Genomic DNA, 17,684 nt, shown 5'->3' on the forward strand with positions numbered 1-17,684 from the left:
AGAGCATGCTAAATTTCATATACTGTATGTACTGTATATGCATGCAATGCTGGGGAAAAGGGCTCTAATGCTCTGTTTAGGCAAATGAGGCTCAAAGGAGGTAACATTTTTTGTTTATAAAGTGCTGCAGAACCAGCCCTGGGTCAAAAGCTGCTAAAGGGCAGCATGTTAAACTTGACATACATTGTCCATAAGCTTCTTGTTATAAGTAAAGAAAAAACCCTGTACTATAGTCTGAATTTGGGTGCACAATGTGTGAAAAGTTACACATTAAACAATATCATAAGTAACATTTTTATTGGCACACCGTTTTACAATAAAATTCCAGTCTTTATTAAGTTTAACAGTATAAGTGAAGAAAAAACCCTGCACTATAGTCTGAATTGGGTGCACAATGTGTTGGCAGTGTGAGATTTTACACAACCTCTAGAAGGCTCATCTTTCACAAGGTCGAAATGTATCACCAACTACTTATACTGGGAAACCTGTAAATGTCAGTTCCCAAGAAGGTAGTTTAAAACAAAATACAGAGACAACTGATTCCACAGATTGAAAGAAAACCATGATAGGACCTATTTACAAAGACATCTTAGGCTACTGCCAGATGTGGCAGATTCTTAGCTACTAAATAAACACAGGCCGAGAACCTGCCCCTTTGCTCAGAAAATCTTCTTGATGTGCCTGCACCTGAAACGTTTGAGCCTGGGTGCAGGCACACGGAGCAGACTCATACGCTCCTTGCTGCCTTGCCTAAGTCTTCTCCCAGCTAGCAAGTAGACTGGCTGTGCACAAGGGCTTGGCAGCACCTGACCGGGCCCAGCAGAAGCTGCAGCACAGTAAAATCTGTTGGTGTTTTTTGTAAAGAAAATTAAAAACAATAATTAAAAAATCCAGTCAGCGAGCAGGTACCAGCAGTGCACATGGAGCAGCCAGCAGAACTACTGACAGGGTCCAGCAGCAATTGTGGGCCTGCAACACAGTAAACAGAGCAGTCAACCCCAGGAGACGGTCTACCAAGGGATAGTTATGGCTCGTGCAGCCCCTGCCAATCTCACGTGGGCATGTGTAACATGGTGTTATTGCCCATACTCACAATAGCCGTGACTTTGGCACAGAATGCTCACTAGGGGGCACATTCATGAAGACGCGAGTTCGAATTCCGAATGCGACAAATTCGGATTGGATACGATCATTTCTGAAGATCGCAAATATCACGAATATGCTTACGAAAAAATCGTATTAGTCATGATAATATCATATTGGTGATCCGAAAGTCACAAAATTTTCGTACCGAACGATTGGAAATAGCGGGAAAACCTTTCCGATTTTTTCGCGTAAGCGTACAAAAAAAAGAGCCCAATCGACGAAAATTTCGGTGAAAATATGCTCGGAGCGTTCCAAAGATTCTTAGTAAATCTGCCCCTAGGTGTGCACAATGAGCACTTGTGGGAAATTAAAATCGGGAGACCGGGGGTGGATCGGATATTCATTACAGTCCCAGTTAATCCAGGACACTTGACAGCTCTGCAGTGAAATCATTTTTGCAGCCAGTAAAATATTAAATAATTAAAATAAGGACGGTGCACAACAAGCCATACAAACATCTGCCTCACTGATTGCTGCCTTGCCTAATAGTTAATAATCTGAAATTTAATTGTTGTATATTTCTAAACTTTTGGGAGTGGGAGTAGCCTAGAAGGGGCCCTGTGGAAAGTGTAGCCTAGGGGTCTCACATCTCATTCATTCTCAACTGGACAGAGCAGAAACTTGACACATGATTGGCTGAGACAAAACAAGAATTAGGGGTCTGGGGAAAGTGGCTTTTTTTTTTGCAATCTTGTCATGTGGCAGAGTGGATAATGGCAACACAGATATGTGACTCTGGACAGGGTGCAATACATTTAGCTCAGATGTGCCATTGTGTGCTTTTAGTCACATAACCAAACTGGACATTGTGAAACACTTCTATTAATTAATTTATATTCTTTTTAATTACTTCCGTGGGTATTAATTCATTTTTACTGTCCCCACTGTTGTCTCATGCTGTGCTACTGAAAACTGTTGGCACTTATTAAACATACAGTATTAATGATGATACACTAATGAGAATAATGAGCATTGGCTCTTAGGATGGAAATCAATTTTATACGCTGAAGATGGGGGTAATGAGTCAGACTCCCCTCTGAACATCACTTTTGAAACATTTGCGGCAAGTTTTGAGAGTTGTGGGTGTTGCACTTTTGAAATTGAGTTAGTTTGAAAAAATGTTGTTCATGTTAAATGGATAAAAACCCAGAAATGAAAATAATAACTTCAATTCAGTTTCAGACTTCTTCCATTGAGGATATATCAATATAATAGGAAGATAAATTTCCCTTTTTTATCGAACATGGGCTCCAGTGACAGTTTCTCATCAAGCCTGGCTTCATGTCACTTTCTCAGAAATGTGAGAAGAGCTCTTCTGAGCATTATTTAATATGGCTTTATAAATCTCTTTTCATCCTTTCTCAGAGCCTCCAGTCGCAGGCGATAATGAGGCCAAAAGCGGCTGCACAAGGAAGGAAAATGGAAAAAAAAGACGACAGCCTTTCGAGTTGCACAGGAAAAAAGAACATTCATTTCAAGACTCAGACTAATCAGAGATCTTGGAAATGCATGCAGATTCATGTTATTTCAGCACAAGTGTATAAAAGAACAGTATCATAAGCTGTGCAAGAAATCTACATTCCTCTCAGATAATTTGTTTGTCAGAACATAGAGAAATACCTTTTGTTCCTATAAATTAATGCATGTTTTATAAAGCACTGATAACCTTATCAATGTGCATCAAAAAATGTACTGGATATTCTTATAATTAATCAAGTAGAATAATATAAATAGTGATTAAATACTGCAAGGAGTGGTAGTTTGGAGTTGGGACTGCGAAGGTGGTACTAAGCTGCATGAATCCACCAGCCTAGGGTAGCTGCAAGCGTGGTCTCCTCTTCCTTCTTCGCACACACAGTAGAGTGAAAAGCCGAACAAAAAAGTTAGCTTTTCACTCAACTGCACATGTGCCGGCCCAGAGATTTTGACACAGAAGGAAGCGCTCGCTGCAGGTACCCCGGGCTGGTGCGGTTTTCTCCTAACAGGGGCACCAGCCCGGGGTACAAGGTAAGCGATTAAAGTCACTTGGGGGTTCTTAACATTTTGGCACCCCCAAGTAACTTAGCCTTTCCTTCTCCTTTAATATAATTTCCAAGAGGGATCAACCAGAGGGAAATTTTGGGACAAGAATGACAGTGTTTTGCAAAAGACATTTTTACTTTTTGTTTTTTATCTATAGTGCAAGGGCTAAAGGGGTTGTAACCCGAAATATAAAAACCTGCAAAATATAGTAAATGATATTTCCTTGATGAAAGAGATAACATTCTCTATTAATAATAATATTAAAAAAATTGCAGCAACATGTTTTTTCTGGATGCAATTTAATGAAAATAAACATGTAGAAAAGTAATGCAGAATGGCAATCAAATTTAGATTTAGTTAAATCCTTGAAATTTTGTTGAAAGTACTAAAAAGGTTTTACAATCTTATATGGTTACTTGTGGGTAGGTAGCATTCCATATTTCATTACAGAAATGAATACAAAACTATTGTACACTGAATCCATGTATCTGAATGTATGTTATCATAACCTGTATGTCCTGAATATGGAAGCTGCAATAAACTTGAATATGAAAACCTGCAAAATAAATATAAATGTAATTTATATTTACTCTGCAATTTACACAAATTAAGTAATTTATAAAAACATAATGCAATGTTAATTTAAATTAAATTAACTTAAATATGTTATTATCGTTACATAAAAATATGCATTTGGCCTGAATAGTGATTAACAGGATTTCAAAATACTCAAGTATACTGTAAGCGTTGAATATAATTATTTATATATATATATATATATATATATATATATATATATATATATATATACACACACACACACACAAGTCCAAGGGATTTCAGTACTCCCACGAATCAACAGCCAATAGACCTGGGTGCTACCCACATGGCATATTCACACACAGTCCAAGATAGACAGGTGCACACCGGGATCATTTACAAAAAATACCTTTATTGTTCCATAAAAGTTAGGTCGACGTAAGTTTTATGGAACAATAAAGGTCGAAACGTCGATCTAACTTTTACGGAACAATAAAGGTACTTTTTGTAAATGATCCCGGTGTGCACCTGTCTATCTTGGACTGTATATATATATATATATATATATATATATATATATATACACACATTGATCAGTATGCAAGAGTTATTTTACAGATAAAGCCATATGTCTGTGGTTACAAATTCTAATATAACCATGCTAAATAATAGGTTATAGGTTTGAATCCTACACTGTGCAATATTTACAGCATCTTTGAAGACCTAGGCATGTAGCATATTTTTTTATTTTAGTAATTGTTTCCTTCCAGTTCTTCATGTTTCCTTTTAGTAATTCATATTTAAGAATAGTCAGATTTGATCAATCTCTTGTTTATCTTTATTGCTTCTTTCTTTTAACATTACATTTTAGAGCAGCCTGGGAAGTGTGTATTTCCAGACTAGTCAAACAAAAAAGCTGTTTGCCATGCAACTGATACCTTGCAATGCTTATCCCTTGTGGAACAAAAACCACAAGCAATTTCTCTTTGTGACTTTGAATGTCTTAGAGAGCAGCAGGATGACCTGACTATGTCAAGGAGGCATCAATTTTGCCATTAAGATGAATGGATATCATTAGATTTGGCATCTTAACTATTCTAGGGAAGCTAACACCTGCCCCTAACTCTAACTGCAAGAAGGCTTCTAGACATGTCAAACCAGAAGTTTAAATTTGTGAACATTGGCTAAATAGTAGAAGTAATAGTAATAGTAGTAGTTCAGCTTATTTTTAAACCTTATTTGATAGTCTGGTTAATTATTTTCACTAATTTACATACAGGATTTCACATTTAAACATATAACAAAGCAAAGGAAACGGTATGTTGTTTGCAAGAAGCCTCTGTAAGAATGCTGCAAAAAATGCTCCACCTTTCACTCAGAATTACCCCCTTAGGAAGATGACTAAATAGTTAGAAATAAATGTTTGTCATATAAGTGTATAATATATCACATGACTTTACAGTCTACTAGATTTACACTCCAATACTCAAGCCAACATAGAAATACTATCATGAAACCTATCTCTCACTCTGTTCAGTGACCCGTGAAAATACAAGATCGGACAGGAACTTTTCAATATCCTGTCACCTCCAGCTTTCTTATCTATCCTGGGAGTAGCAGTGTAACACATTGTTTATATAGTCCCCTCTTTAAAGGTACTACATGACAGCCTCTCTTTCCACCTTTTGTTCTAACTAAGAATCTCTAGGAACTCCTGGCTGACCTGGAAGGGCTGCAAGTAGCCATTTAGCAACTGCAAAAACTTCTAATGTACCACTAGTGTACATATGCATTAGACAGAAGTCAGTCCATAACTTTTTTTCAGACCACCATTTTTTTCAGCAGACCATTCATTCATTTATCTACTTTACCTCTGAATTTGGTCTGCCAATGGATTTAAAATGCAATCATTTTTTTTCAGTCACTATTACATAAGATTTACTGTGCTTTAGATTTAAAATGACACTGTGCACAAAGGTTTTTTTCACAGTGTTTATTTGTACATTTCTTTCTTTCTGGCAGTCCACTTAACAAATCCGTACACTATGTTTATTTACACAAAATATTCTATGCAGAGATTAGGTAAACCTAGGTGCTTCTGGAACAAAGGAAGATTTGAAGAATTGTTTTATATTCTGACCTGCTACACTACACACTGGCTTCTTATGATAAAGCTTCCTAATGCCAGAAGTATAGACCAAATCTATTTCAAGTGGGATTTATGTATACACAACGTGGAAGTATAAAGATTTATGAAGCAATGGTTGTCAGGAAATGAAAGCAGAGGCTAAGCAAGTGAGCTATTGTATCACAAAGACAGAACATCACATTTTCTGCCTCCTGTCCCACTAGCTGTATGCAGAAAAAGTGAATTCTTTTATTTTGCACAATGGAATAACTTTACCTTTTACCTGAAAGCACTGCTGCAGGGCTGCAGATTTACGTATATAAATTTTATATATAACAATTTTACCAGGTAAAAGCTATACACAGAAATACAGGGAGTGCTCTTAATATGTACCCTGTAGTAACAACTATCAATGCTTTATTAGTTTTGTTTGTAAACAAACAGGTATAAAAACAATATCTGTAAACCATGTGTGACCAAGACTCTCCTGAGTCTGTCTGGACAATGTCCCCTCTCTTGGAACCTCTGGATGCAGCTGACATAGATTAGCATGCTGGTCTCCCTCTCTTTACTAGGTATTTAAATCCTACTGTATGACTTCCTGGTTTTCCAGCCAACCCTACAGTTTCTTAGTGCCAAACCCATTAAATATGACACATTGTTACAAAAAACTTGTAGTCCTTCTTTGATTGCCAAATAAATTAGTTGCCTCTAGGCTGTCTAGTTTTATGTTTACATTTTGGAACAAAACTTATATTGCATCAATAGTGCATTATTATTAAAATGCAATAGTTTGAGAGTGTGGGAGAGTTTGGGTAACAGTTAAAAATCAGATACTGTATGAAGTTTTTTACCAATTATACTTTTAGCAAATCAGTTCCAACAATATTGTTCTGCACATTATTTACATTATCTACAGGTCAAGACTTAATAAAAGACACAAAGTAGTTTAAACTTGTATATTCAGATTACCTTTAGAAACTACAACATAATGTTGTGTTATAAATGTACCAGCTGTAGCTGTTGAACAATCTGATTAATAACCATAAATATCTGCTTTAAATAGGATTGCAACCTGTCCAGTTTTGAATGGGACAATCCAGTTTTTACATGAACTGTCTGGTTCCAAAATACCTGGCCAGATTACAAAACTCTAAAACCAAGACTGTACTCTCCCCTGATTGATGTGGTATTCGGCCAATCACAAGCATAGCAGCATCATCAACCTGAGATTTAGGACAAATGGCTTAGAAATAATATCTATTCTAAATTATCCATGATGCAATAAGGCAATTGATTAAAAATTTCAAAAGAAAGTGCAAACATAGTATCAAACTGAATACATACACAAGTTTGCCACTTGACATTATTACTGTACAAAAAATATATATATTGATCATGTGAAGACATACACAGTCAGCTTTGTACAACAGAAGGAACAATAAAATGTTTTCAAGCAGTAAGCATTTAATTTCATTTATAGGAAATATAATGCACTGCAAGTGCTAGTGTATGTAAGTGTACATAATAATGAGTAATGATCTACCCATGCAAGCAAACCACTGATGACTCTTTGATTCAATTAGCATTACTAGAAATTGCATAAAATCCTGCTTCCTGTTTACAAATTGCATCAAAGGGGTTGGCAGAGGAATGTTAATATTGTAATGATATAATTCCAAGGCTCCTTCCATAGTGAAGTAATTTGCTTTATTGATGTGTAGCTGCAGGGCGCCTTGTGCTTATTTTTGCCCACTGTGTGTCTAATGACTCGGTTCTGCATCTATGATCAGTGACAGTCATATAATAAACCTGCTTTATACAGAAACTGTTTTGCAAATTATTTCACCCCATCCCCTTTGACTGGGACTGGGACTGCCTTGCCCAACCAAGGTCAACAAAATGGAATCATGGATTGTATTAACCCATGTAAGTTTTTCCAGTAAATTCCAAAACAATGTTCCAAATAACAATGCCTGTTATTTATTTTTTATTATCATGTCTGCAGATTTTGAGGCTAATTTACTATCAGTAACTTTTATAAGAAGTACCAATGCATACCATTCACAAATAGTTAACAGTTTAAAAATGTATAATTATTTTCAAATATTTTTCTGACAGTCAAGTCAGGAAAGTATAAAATCATAAAATAAGCTATAATTAATAATGCCCTTACTATTTTTTAGGGGTGATATATTTGCTTTACATATTTGCAGTGATGAGCTGATTTTTTTACCAGGTTTTGCAGTGCAAAAATGCCCATAGACTCCAATGGCCATAAAAACAGTCATACTGTAAAAAAAAAAAAGTGGTATGGTATGGGAAAAAGTTGCGGTGAAAAACACCCACTGGCCTTTCACAATTTTTAACCTTTGCAAATTATCCAGCAAAGTGAAATGAGACAGATTTACTCATCACTAAATATATGAAAATGCATTTATTTGTAGATAGATCATACTAGGCTTCTTGCCTGCTATTGTGTATAAAATATCCATAATTTGGGTATGGTTTATTAAAACCCATCCCTGAATTCAAACTCAGTGTGATAAACACAATGTTTAATTTTCCAGCTCTTTGTACACAATGGGCCAAATTACCACATTATAGCACAATCCTGCAAGCACATTAAAAATATTTCAGAGGGAGAGGTAGTCTTTCATACCCCATGCTCTATATACATTTATGAGTTAAAGTTGCCATACAGAAATGTTGCAATGTATTTATTACCAATAAGATTATAGTCTATGCTAAGATAAAAAACATGGAAGACCTCACTCATAGCTATAAAAGCACATATGTGAGGAAGACGTATTCTGAATGCTCAAAAAGCTCTGTTCTTGTAGGGTACTGCAGAATTAAATGAATCTAAAAGCATGATATATCCTACATATAAATACATGTAAAAATGTGTCAACTAAAGAAAATATGTTCTGGAATTTTCTAAACATTATATTTCCCAAGTTAAAAAATGCTGTTTTCATAATTTGAAAGATGTTCCTGTAGTGGTTTATACACAGTGTGTGATACCTATCATTGAACAATGGCCAAGCAATTGTGTCTACTGTCATCACCTGCCACATGTTTTTTCTAGTCCCTAAAGTGCTTACCAGTGTCTTTTTACAATTGCTGTCATACCTTCCAGTGCGCTGCCAGGTAGATTTGAATAAAACACATCGCCCAGAAGTTATTTTGTTTTCACCATAAATGCAATCTTCAAAACAAACGTTTATCAATAAGAATGGAATGGGATGTCTCTGTGCTCACTGGGTACATATACTTTGCAAAAATTGGTTTCCTATGGATAAATGCAATCAGAGTTTATATGCACACAGAAGCCAACAGGATGGGATTGTTTCACTGGAAAGATCAGAAGAAAATTGTAACTAATGTTGTGGAAAATTACTTTGATATTGCTTTCTCAGAAGAGCATCACAATTAGGTTGGAATGTGAAGCACAGGGAAGGAATAAATGAATAGTAACAAATCAACACAAACAGCCACTGTCAGGAGTACTTTACTGAGGGAAAATAATCTAAGCATTACTTAATGTTTCTAACTGGAGTTTTAAGGCAAGGCAATATGTCCTGCTTCACTATACTTGTTAGCAATGAATATGCATATCTGTTTGCCTAATAAAAATACCCAAAACACAATAAGAAGCAGTAAACTAGGGTATTCTCCATTTATGTTTTATGTAATATTGAAATTTTCATTAGATTTATCAAGCCTATCTTTGTGGTGCAAAAAAAAAAAAAAATGAGGAAACTTGTGTAAGGAGGCCAAACTGTTAAAGGGGGAGGAAATGTTATTAACATATCAACACATATAGTATAGGATATGACTGTTGCCGAAGGATAGAGATAGTGACAGAAATTGATGGGCTTATTTATCTTTTTTTTCTTGGGGGGGGGGGCAGTAACAACTAAATCATGAAAACAGCACAAAGAGCTATGTCATTTGTTCACAGGAATTGTACCTGGTGGTGAATTCTGCACTTGCAGTCATAAAGTGAGTGGTTAGTCTATCGGCATCCACATCCATGTCACTTATTTGCTACTATTTATAACATGCACATAGAGGCAAAAATGAATGCTGTACTCTTGTGCAAAATTTTCTGTCTAGCATGATGTCAGAAAATTGAGTTGCACTTTAAGTGCAGAATTAAGGGGAAAATATTAGAAAAAAAAAAGTATTTAAAGGCAAAGCTTAACATAAAAGATGACTGTTCATTATACAATTACATCTGAACTTTTTTGTTATTAGCGAATTTCCACATTTCGACATTGGTGAATAGTTTCACAAAACAAGAAATGTGAGAAAATTCGGCGGCAAAAAATTTGGTGCGTGTCAAAAAAAGTCTTGGCCGCATTAAAATGGGCGCAGGCGCGTAAAAAAACAGTGTGGTCACGTCAAATAAGGGTGCAGTCGTGTAAAAAAATGGGCGCAGGCAACAAAAATACGACGCAGGTGACAAAAAAATTGTGCGGCAAACACGTTTCGCAGATTTTTAGTCATTTCTCAAATTTTGCAGTGTGAAACCGGACAGATTCGCTCATCACTAATAAATGCACCCTATGGTGGTTAGACTCTTAACTGCTAAAGTACATGATGTTTGCAAGTACCTTCAAAATAAAATGGAAATATTAAAAGATATGTAACATATGAGAAATTAAAATCTAACCTGGTGCCAGTCTTTGTTGGCGAACCATTTCTGCTGGATCCTGTAAGTGAATGAAAACAATGAGGCCAGCTGCTCCAAACAGCAAGATGAAGGAAAACATGCAGGTTAGCCTCATAATTATTATCAAATTATTCCAGTATTGAGACCAGAAAAATCGACAGCACCGTCAATCTCCAACACTTTCTCTTCATTCATTTTCTCATCTTCTCAATGCTTGCCTCCATATGACTGCACCTACAAAAGCAACATTTCAGCAAATATTTAGCAAGCTTCTTCTCTTGATTATGCCTTAAATCAAGTTTTAATATGTTGACATTTTACAGCAGCTGTTATAATAAATATTTTTAAAGTCAAATCTACTAAAAGGCTTGGTGTAGCAGAGACAAAACATAAAACATTACATAATGTTGATCATTTTCTTCTGCAAAATTTTGTTGTGCACTATATATATATATATATATATAAATATATTCACTGTATAGCACATTATATAGTTACTTGTTTCCTCATGCACATCTCTTGGACTGATTTAAAATATTTCCATTGTACTATAGTATATTGCAATTGATATTAACAGTGCTAGCAGATGTAAAATGGTTATGTTTTTGTTTAATCTTGTTTCCATGAAACTTGAGGACATTTATGTAAAATTCTAGGTCACAAGCATTCTGTATAACAGATTTCACAATTGTACACACATGTATATAAAAAGAGATATCATGAACAGAGAATTGCAATACTGTATGGTATTAATATACTGTGTTGGACAGTGCTTCTCTCCTGTGTGTCCCAGTGTAGGGATAAATGCTTTGGGTACTGTGTACAGTTGTGCCAACAGTTTGTGTGCTGCAGTTTTCCAAACAGAGGTAGAGTGCAGGAAATGGGGGAAAATGAGGAGAAGAAGTCAGTAGTGTGATGTGAATTAAGTGCACAAAATACAGTAAAACTAGTAAGCAAACAGGACAATCCAGCTAATTAGCCAAATAATATTTACATAGACAAAGAAACTAAAGAATACAAACATTCTAAAATATCTGGTATTTAAAAATATATACAGAATGGCTTGAGGATATTAGAGCTGGGTATAGAGGGATGATAGGGAGTTCTGAGAGCCTGGACATTGTCTCCTGTCTGGCTTAGTCAGGAACAGATTTCAGTATAGATTACTGATGTGTTGATTTTCCATGTCCCTAGAATGTATGATTGAATTATTTAGTGTATACAAGAAAGAAAGTGTGCCACTGATTTATGACCTTCATCACACTGTTATTTAAAAGAACAGCAGTATTTTGCTCAATGAGCAAATCAATACTTTGTATTACTTAGAAACTTACTAATTGTGTGAACTGTTTAAGCCTTCCATTGATTGTTTTTATGAAAAGTTTCACTCTGTATTTTTCGATCTGTACTCATAAGACTGGCTATTGAACAGTCTCATGTTCCATTTTAGTCAGGTATTTCTACAAACTCATGTATCTTATTTAATTTTTATTTCATTTGATAAATTTGATTTATTTGCTTATACGGGTATAGGATCCCTTATCTGGAAATCCATAATCCAGAAAGCCCAAAATTACGAAAAGGCCACCTCCCATAGACTCAATTTTAAACAAATAATTCTAATTATGAAAAATCATTTTTTTTCTCTTGAACCCAACTAAGATATAATTAATCCTTACTCGAGGCAAAACAATCCTACTGGGTTTACTTAATGTTTAAATGATTTTTTAGTAGACAAGTTATGGAGATCCAAATTACGGAAGGATCCCATAGCAAAAAAAACCCCAGGTCCTGAGAATTCTGGATAACAGGTCCTATACCTGTATAACAAACTCAGCTCAAACAGTTCATTTTTTGCAGGGTTGCTTGTTGCAAAAAATACAAATATGTATTAGTGTATATATGTATCAGTCATATGTATAATTTATTGACTTATGGTCTATTATTAATCACATGTAGGAGAAATATAACTCTATGGCAACAAAAAACTATTGCTGGAAACCCATTATCAAGAAAGTTCTGAATTACAGGAAGGCCACCTCCCACAGACTCCATTTTAATCAAATAATTAAAATTTTTAAAAATGAATTATTGGAGGCGAATCAATCTTATTGTGTTCATTTAATATCTAAATTACTTTTTAGTAGATTTGCGGTATGGAGAGCCATATTACTTAAATAACCCTTATCCAGAAAACCGCAGGTCCCAAGCATTCTGGATAACAGGTCCCATACCTATACAAACAACCGAAAAGTAGGTTTTACATTATAATACATAGAATTAAAGGAAAACTATACCCCCAGAATGAATACTTACCCAACAGTTTATATTATGTTAAGTGACCTATTAAAGAATCTTGCCAAACTGGAATATATATATCAATAAATATTGTCCTTTTACATCCTTTCCCTTGATCCACCATTTAGTGATGGGCTGTGTGCTCCCTCAGAGATCACATGACCAAAAGTAAAGCAGCTCTAACTGTAACAGAAAGTAGCATGGAAGCAAAAGACAAAATTCTGTCCATTAATTGGCTGATGTGGCCTAGCATGTATGTGTGCCTTGGCTTGTTTGTGTGCACTGTGAATCCTATGATCCTAGGAGGTGGACCTTAATTCTTAAAATGGCAATTTTCTATTTAGGAGTACCCAATAGCACATACTACTAAAAAATAATATTTTTGGTATGGATTCACAGCAAAATTCTGGATTCGCTAAAGTTTTACAAAACGTCAGCAAAAATTTGCAGTCACATCAAAGTCACGCGCATAAAAAAGTTGTGGGTCTAGAAAAAAGTAGTGTGACACTCGCATTTCACAAATTTTTATGCTGTTTCACAAATTTTTCCGTAGTTTTGCTTTGCTGATTTTTTGGCAGATGACAATAATCACTAGTCTTCATGTGGCCAAGTTAATGTATTTTTTTCCCTGTAAGGTGCAGTGTTATATGACCTTCTTTCTAGACAGGTATAATTATTATTCATTTTTATATCTCCAGAATAGGGGTTCTTTACTCTTACAGTGGCTTGCAAAAGTATTCGGCCCCCTTGAACTTTTCCACATTTTGTCACATTACAGCCGCAAACATGAATCAATTTTATTGGAATTCCACGTGAAAGACCAATACAAAGTGGTGTACACGTGAGAAGTGGAACAAAAATCATACATGATTCCAAACATTTTTTACAAATAAATAACTGCAAAGTGGGGTGTGCGTAATTATTCAGCCCCCTTTGGTCTGAGTGCAGTCAGTTGCCCAAAGACATTGCCTGATGAGTGCTAATGACTAAATAGAGTGCACCTGTATGTAATCTAATGTCAGTACAAATACAGCTGCTCTGTGACGGCCTCAGAGGTTGTCTAAGAGAATATTGGGAGCAACAACACCATGAAGTCCAAAGAACACACAAGACAGGTCAGGGATAAAGTTACTGAGAAATTTAAAGCAGGCTTAGGCTACAAAAAGATTTCCAAAGCCTTGAACATCCCACGGAGCACTGTTCAAGCGATCATTCAGAAATGGAAGGAGTATGGCACAACTGTAAACCTACCAAGACAAGGCCGTCCACCTAAACTCACAGGCCGAACAAGGAGAGCGCTGATCAGAAATGCAGCCAAGAGGCCCATGGTGACTCTGGACGAGCTGCAGAGATCTACAGCTCAGGTGGGGGAATCTGTCCATAGGACAACTATTAGTCGTGCACTGCACAAAGTTGGCCTTTATGGAAGAGTGGCAAGAAGAAAGCCATTGTTAACAGAAAACCATAAGAAGTCCCGTTTGCAGTTTGCCACAAGCCATGTGGGGGACACAGCAAACATGTGGAAGAAGGTGCTCTGGTCAGATGAGACCAAAATGGAACTTTTTGGCCAAAATGCAAAACGCTATGGGGCTGATTTACTAACCCACGAATTTGAATCCGAATTGGAAAAATTCCGATTGGAAAACGAACATTTTGCGACTTTTTCGTATTTTTTGCGATTTTTTCGGCACCTTTACGACTTTTCGGAAATGATCGCGACTTTTTCGTTACCAATACGATTTGCGCGAAAAAACGCGAGTTTTTCGTAGCCATTCCGAAAGTTGCGATTTTTTCGTAGCGTTAAAACTTGCGCGAAAAGTTGCGCTTTTTTCGTAGCGTTAAAACTTAAAAGGCGCGACGTTTTGCGCAAGTTTTAACGCTACAAAAAAATCGCAACTTTCGGAATGGCTACGAAAAACTCGCATTTTCCGCAAAAATCGTATTGGTAACGAAAAAGTCGCGATAATTTTCCGAAAAAATCGCAAAATACCGATCATTACGAAAAAAAGCAATCGGACGCATTCGGCCCGTTCGTGAGTAAGTAAATGGGCCCCCTATGTGTGGCGGAAAACTAACACTGCACATCACTCTGAACACACCATCCCCACTGTCAAATATGGTGGTGGCAGCATCATGCTCTGGGGGTGCTTCTCTTCAGCAGGGACAGGGAAGCTGGTCAGAGTTGATGGGAAGATGGATGGAGCCAAATACAGGGCAATCTTGGAAGAAAACCTCTTGGAGTCTGCAAAAGACTTGAGACTGGGGCGGAGGTTCACCTTCCAGCAGGACAACAACCCTAAACATAAAGCCAGGGCAACAATGGAATGGTTTAAAACAAAACATATCCATGTGTTAGAATGGCCCAGTCAAAGTTCAGATCTAAATCCAATCGAGGCAAGATCTGAAAACTGCTGTTTACAAACGCTGTCCATCTAATCTGACTGAGCTGGAGCTGTTTTGCAAAGAAGAATGGGCAAGGATTTCAGTCTCTAGATGTGCAAAGCTGGTAGAGACATACCCTAAAAGACTGGCAGCTGTAATTGCAGCAAAAGGTGGTTCTACAAAGTATTGACTCAGGGGGCTGAATAATTACGCACACCCCACTTTGCAGTTATTTATTTGTAAAAAATGTTTGGAATCATGTATGATTTTTGTTCCACTTCTCACGTGTACACCACTTTGTATTGGTCTTTCACGTGGAATTCCAATAAAATTGATTCATGTTTGCGGCTGTAATGTGACAAAATGTGGAAAAGTTCAAGGGGGCCGAATACTTTTGCAAGCCACTGTATGCATATAGACTATCCATGCGTAAATATTATTCAGTTTGACTATCAGTAAGAAGCAACCAACAAACATGATTCAAAGAATTCCTAAGTCAAAATTAAAGGTTTTTTCAAGGGCTTATTTTCGACATAATTTGTTAGAATTCTGAATAAGTGTTGTAAGGCAGATTAACTCATATAGGAAGTTTTCTAAAATTTGCCTGGTCTCACAGAGGAGTTTGTTTTCTTAAGCCCTTACCTCAGCCAAAAAAAGGTATTGCAAATCTTTTTTGTTGTGGAATCAGCTTACCTTTGCATCCTGCTGTGTCAGTTATGATGCTGGCTAGAAAGTGCTTATTCCACATTCATAAAATATTTCATTATCATTTAAGTTTTAGGACATTAGTCCTAAAGTTCTATACTTAAAAGTTCTATACTTTAGTTCTATACTTTAGAAAATTCCTTTGAGTGACTAAGGTGCCAGTTTTATGTATTATGCAACATTTTCCTGGCATTCATTTTTGTTTATATTGGGATATCAATTTTCTGTTTCCAGTCATTTTTATGACTATTTTTTTTATGACAGCATGAGTTTCATGCATGTATATCCATGTGAAAGAATCAGCACTCCCAGAACCTTATAAAATTAGTGACATGTTTAATCACTTGAAGATTTTAGTAGACATAATTTTCTGCGGACCTGTAGCTCCAGCACTATAACAGAATACTCAACAGAGAAGTACAAAATATATATAATTAAAGTCTGAAGTTTAGACTGTTTAAAAGTAAAGGTTGTTCTGCAATCCACAGCTAAACAATAGTCCAGGAAAATAAATCAACAGAAGTTAAAATAACCTGTATATTTTTAGCAATTGGTTATTAGATGTATGCCCTATTCCTGTTCACCTCTTCTACCCTGTTATATTGAGTATAAAGACGATGCTGTCTGAAAATGTCATGGACGAAACTAGGTTAGAGCAAATGTCAGTTCTGACAGAATCATTGGAGCTGAACACTGTGATCAGAAAACAAACAAGATGTGAACAAACTAATCAAAACTGCATGTAAGGAAGAGTCAGTCTTCAAGAAAAAAGATCCTTAAGTTAAACCTTGCTTACTAATTTCTGTCTAATATTATTTTTAAACTGAACCAAGTCAATACCAAATTTTCTTACAGAAAATGAGGGTTTGGGGTATTACTGACCTTGAAGAATGATATTTCTACAATTTAAAGATTTGAATGAATCGAAATGCACAAAAACAAAAGCATTTGAATGCCATGTTTAGTCAGTGTGACCCCCCAAATGATTATATTTATTCATCATTATCAGCTCTGATGTTAATGCACCAAATTCCAGTAATAAGATCATGTGCAGTTGTGCATCTGTTTCATACTTGTGATAAACCAACTTTTTCAATCCAGAAGAAAAAATATTTTCTCTGGTATCTGTTTATCCTATACTTAAACTGTATGTACTCTTCTCTTCCCAACATAATTGTTACAAATGGTATAAAAATTCATTTCAAACTCGTGTATCAATAAATCATAGCCAGCCAGCATTCATCCTTTATCCCCATATAATTGCCCCCTGCTGTGAGGCAAAAGCCAGGACTCTTTGTAAAATTAACCTGCACCAATAAATAATTTTAGCCTTGCAAGAGCTGTGCTCTTTTTGGATCCCACATGCTGACTAAACTATGTGCTCACCAAATGGTTTTTCATAGCCCCCTCACTATTAGCTGTAATTGGTCCCTATGATGGTCTGCCAGGAAAGCTGCATGATTGGCTCACTTTAGAAGCTGCCTTTGTGGTGGCTGGCAAGTTAAAGCCACAGTGAAAATACAAAATAAGTTTCTGCAAACCACAAACGTACCTCGAAAGAGTCCAGTGTTTCTAGTCTTTTTAAGGAGCAAAAGAGGGCAGCAGCCTTGGCTGTACTGGGCCACATGGAAGATGACAGACATTACACAATCACAACCACTGCAGCTGAACTGACATACTCCATACTGGCAGTATGGCTAAATGCAGGCTTGTTACCATCCAAATGATAAGGAAAACTAGTACATGTGAAGCTAAAAAGAGCCTAAGTCCCCAAAACAATAG

The 17,684-nt window shown here is 36.2% G+C and overlaps 1 protein-coding gene across 3 annotated transcripts in view; it reads right to left on the reverse strand.

Moving 5' to 3' along the window:
• The window catches only part of chst8 (carbohydrate (N-acetylgalactosamine 4-0) sulfotransferase 8), a 259,379-nt gene that overhangs the window by 164,528 nt on the left and 77,167 nt on the right, over positions 1–17,684 (reverse strand). Inside the window, exons 2-3 of one of the 3 annotated variants that reach the window (XM_018093095.2) lie at positions 10,682–10,751; positions 10,518–10,557 (exon numbers count right to left, since the gene is read on the reverse strand). In XM_018093095.2, the coding sequence (XP_017948584.2) occupies positions 10,518–10,557; positions 10,682–10,708 (67 nt within the window). In that variant the 5' untranslated portion in view covers positions 10,709–10,751. 3 annotated transcript variants of the gene reach the window in all.

This window comes from Xenopus tropicalis, chromosome 4 (genome assembly GCF_000004195.4).
Source record: "Xenopus tropicalis strain Nigerian chromosome 4, UCB_Xtro_10.0, whole genome shotgun sequence".
NCBI lineage: Eukaryota > Metazoa > Chordata > Amphibia > Anura > Pipidae > Xenopus > Xenopus tropicalis.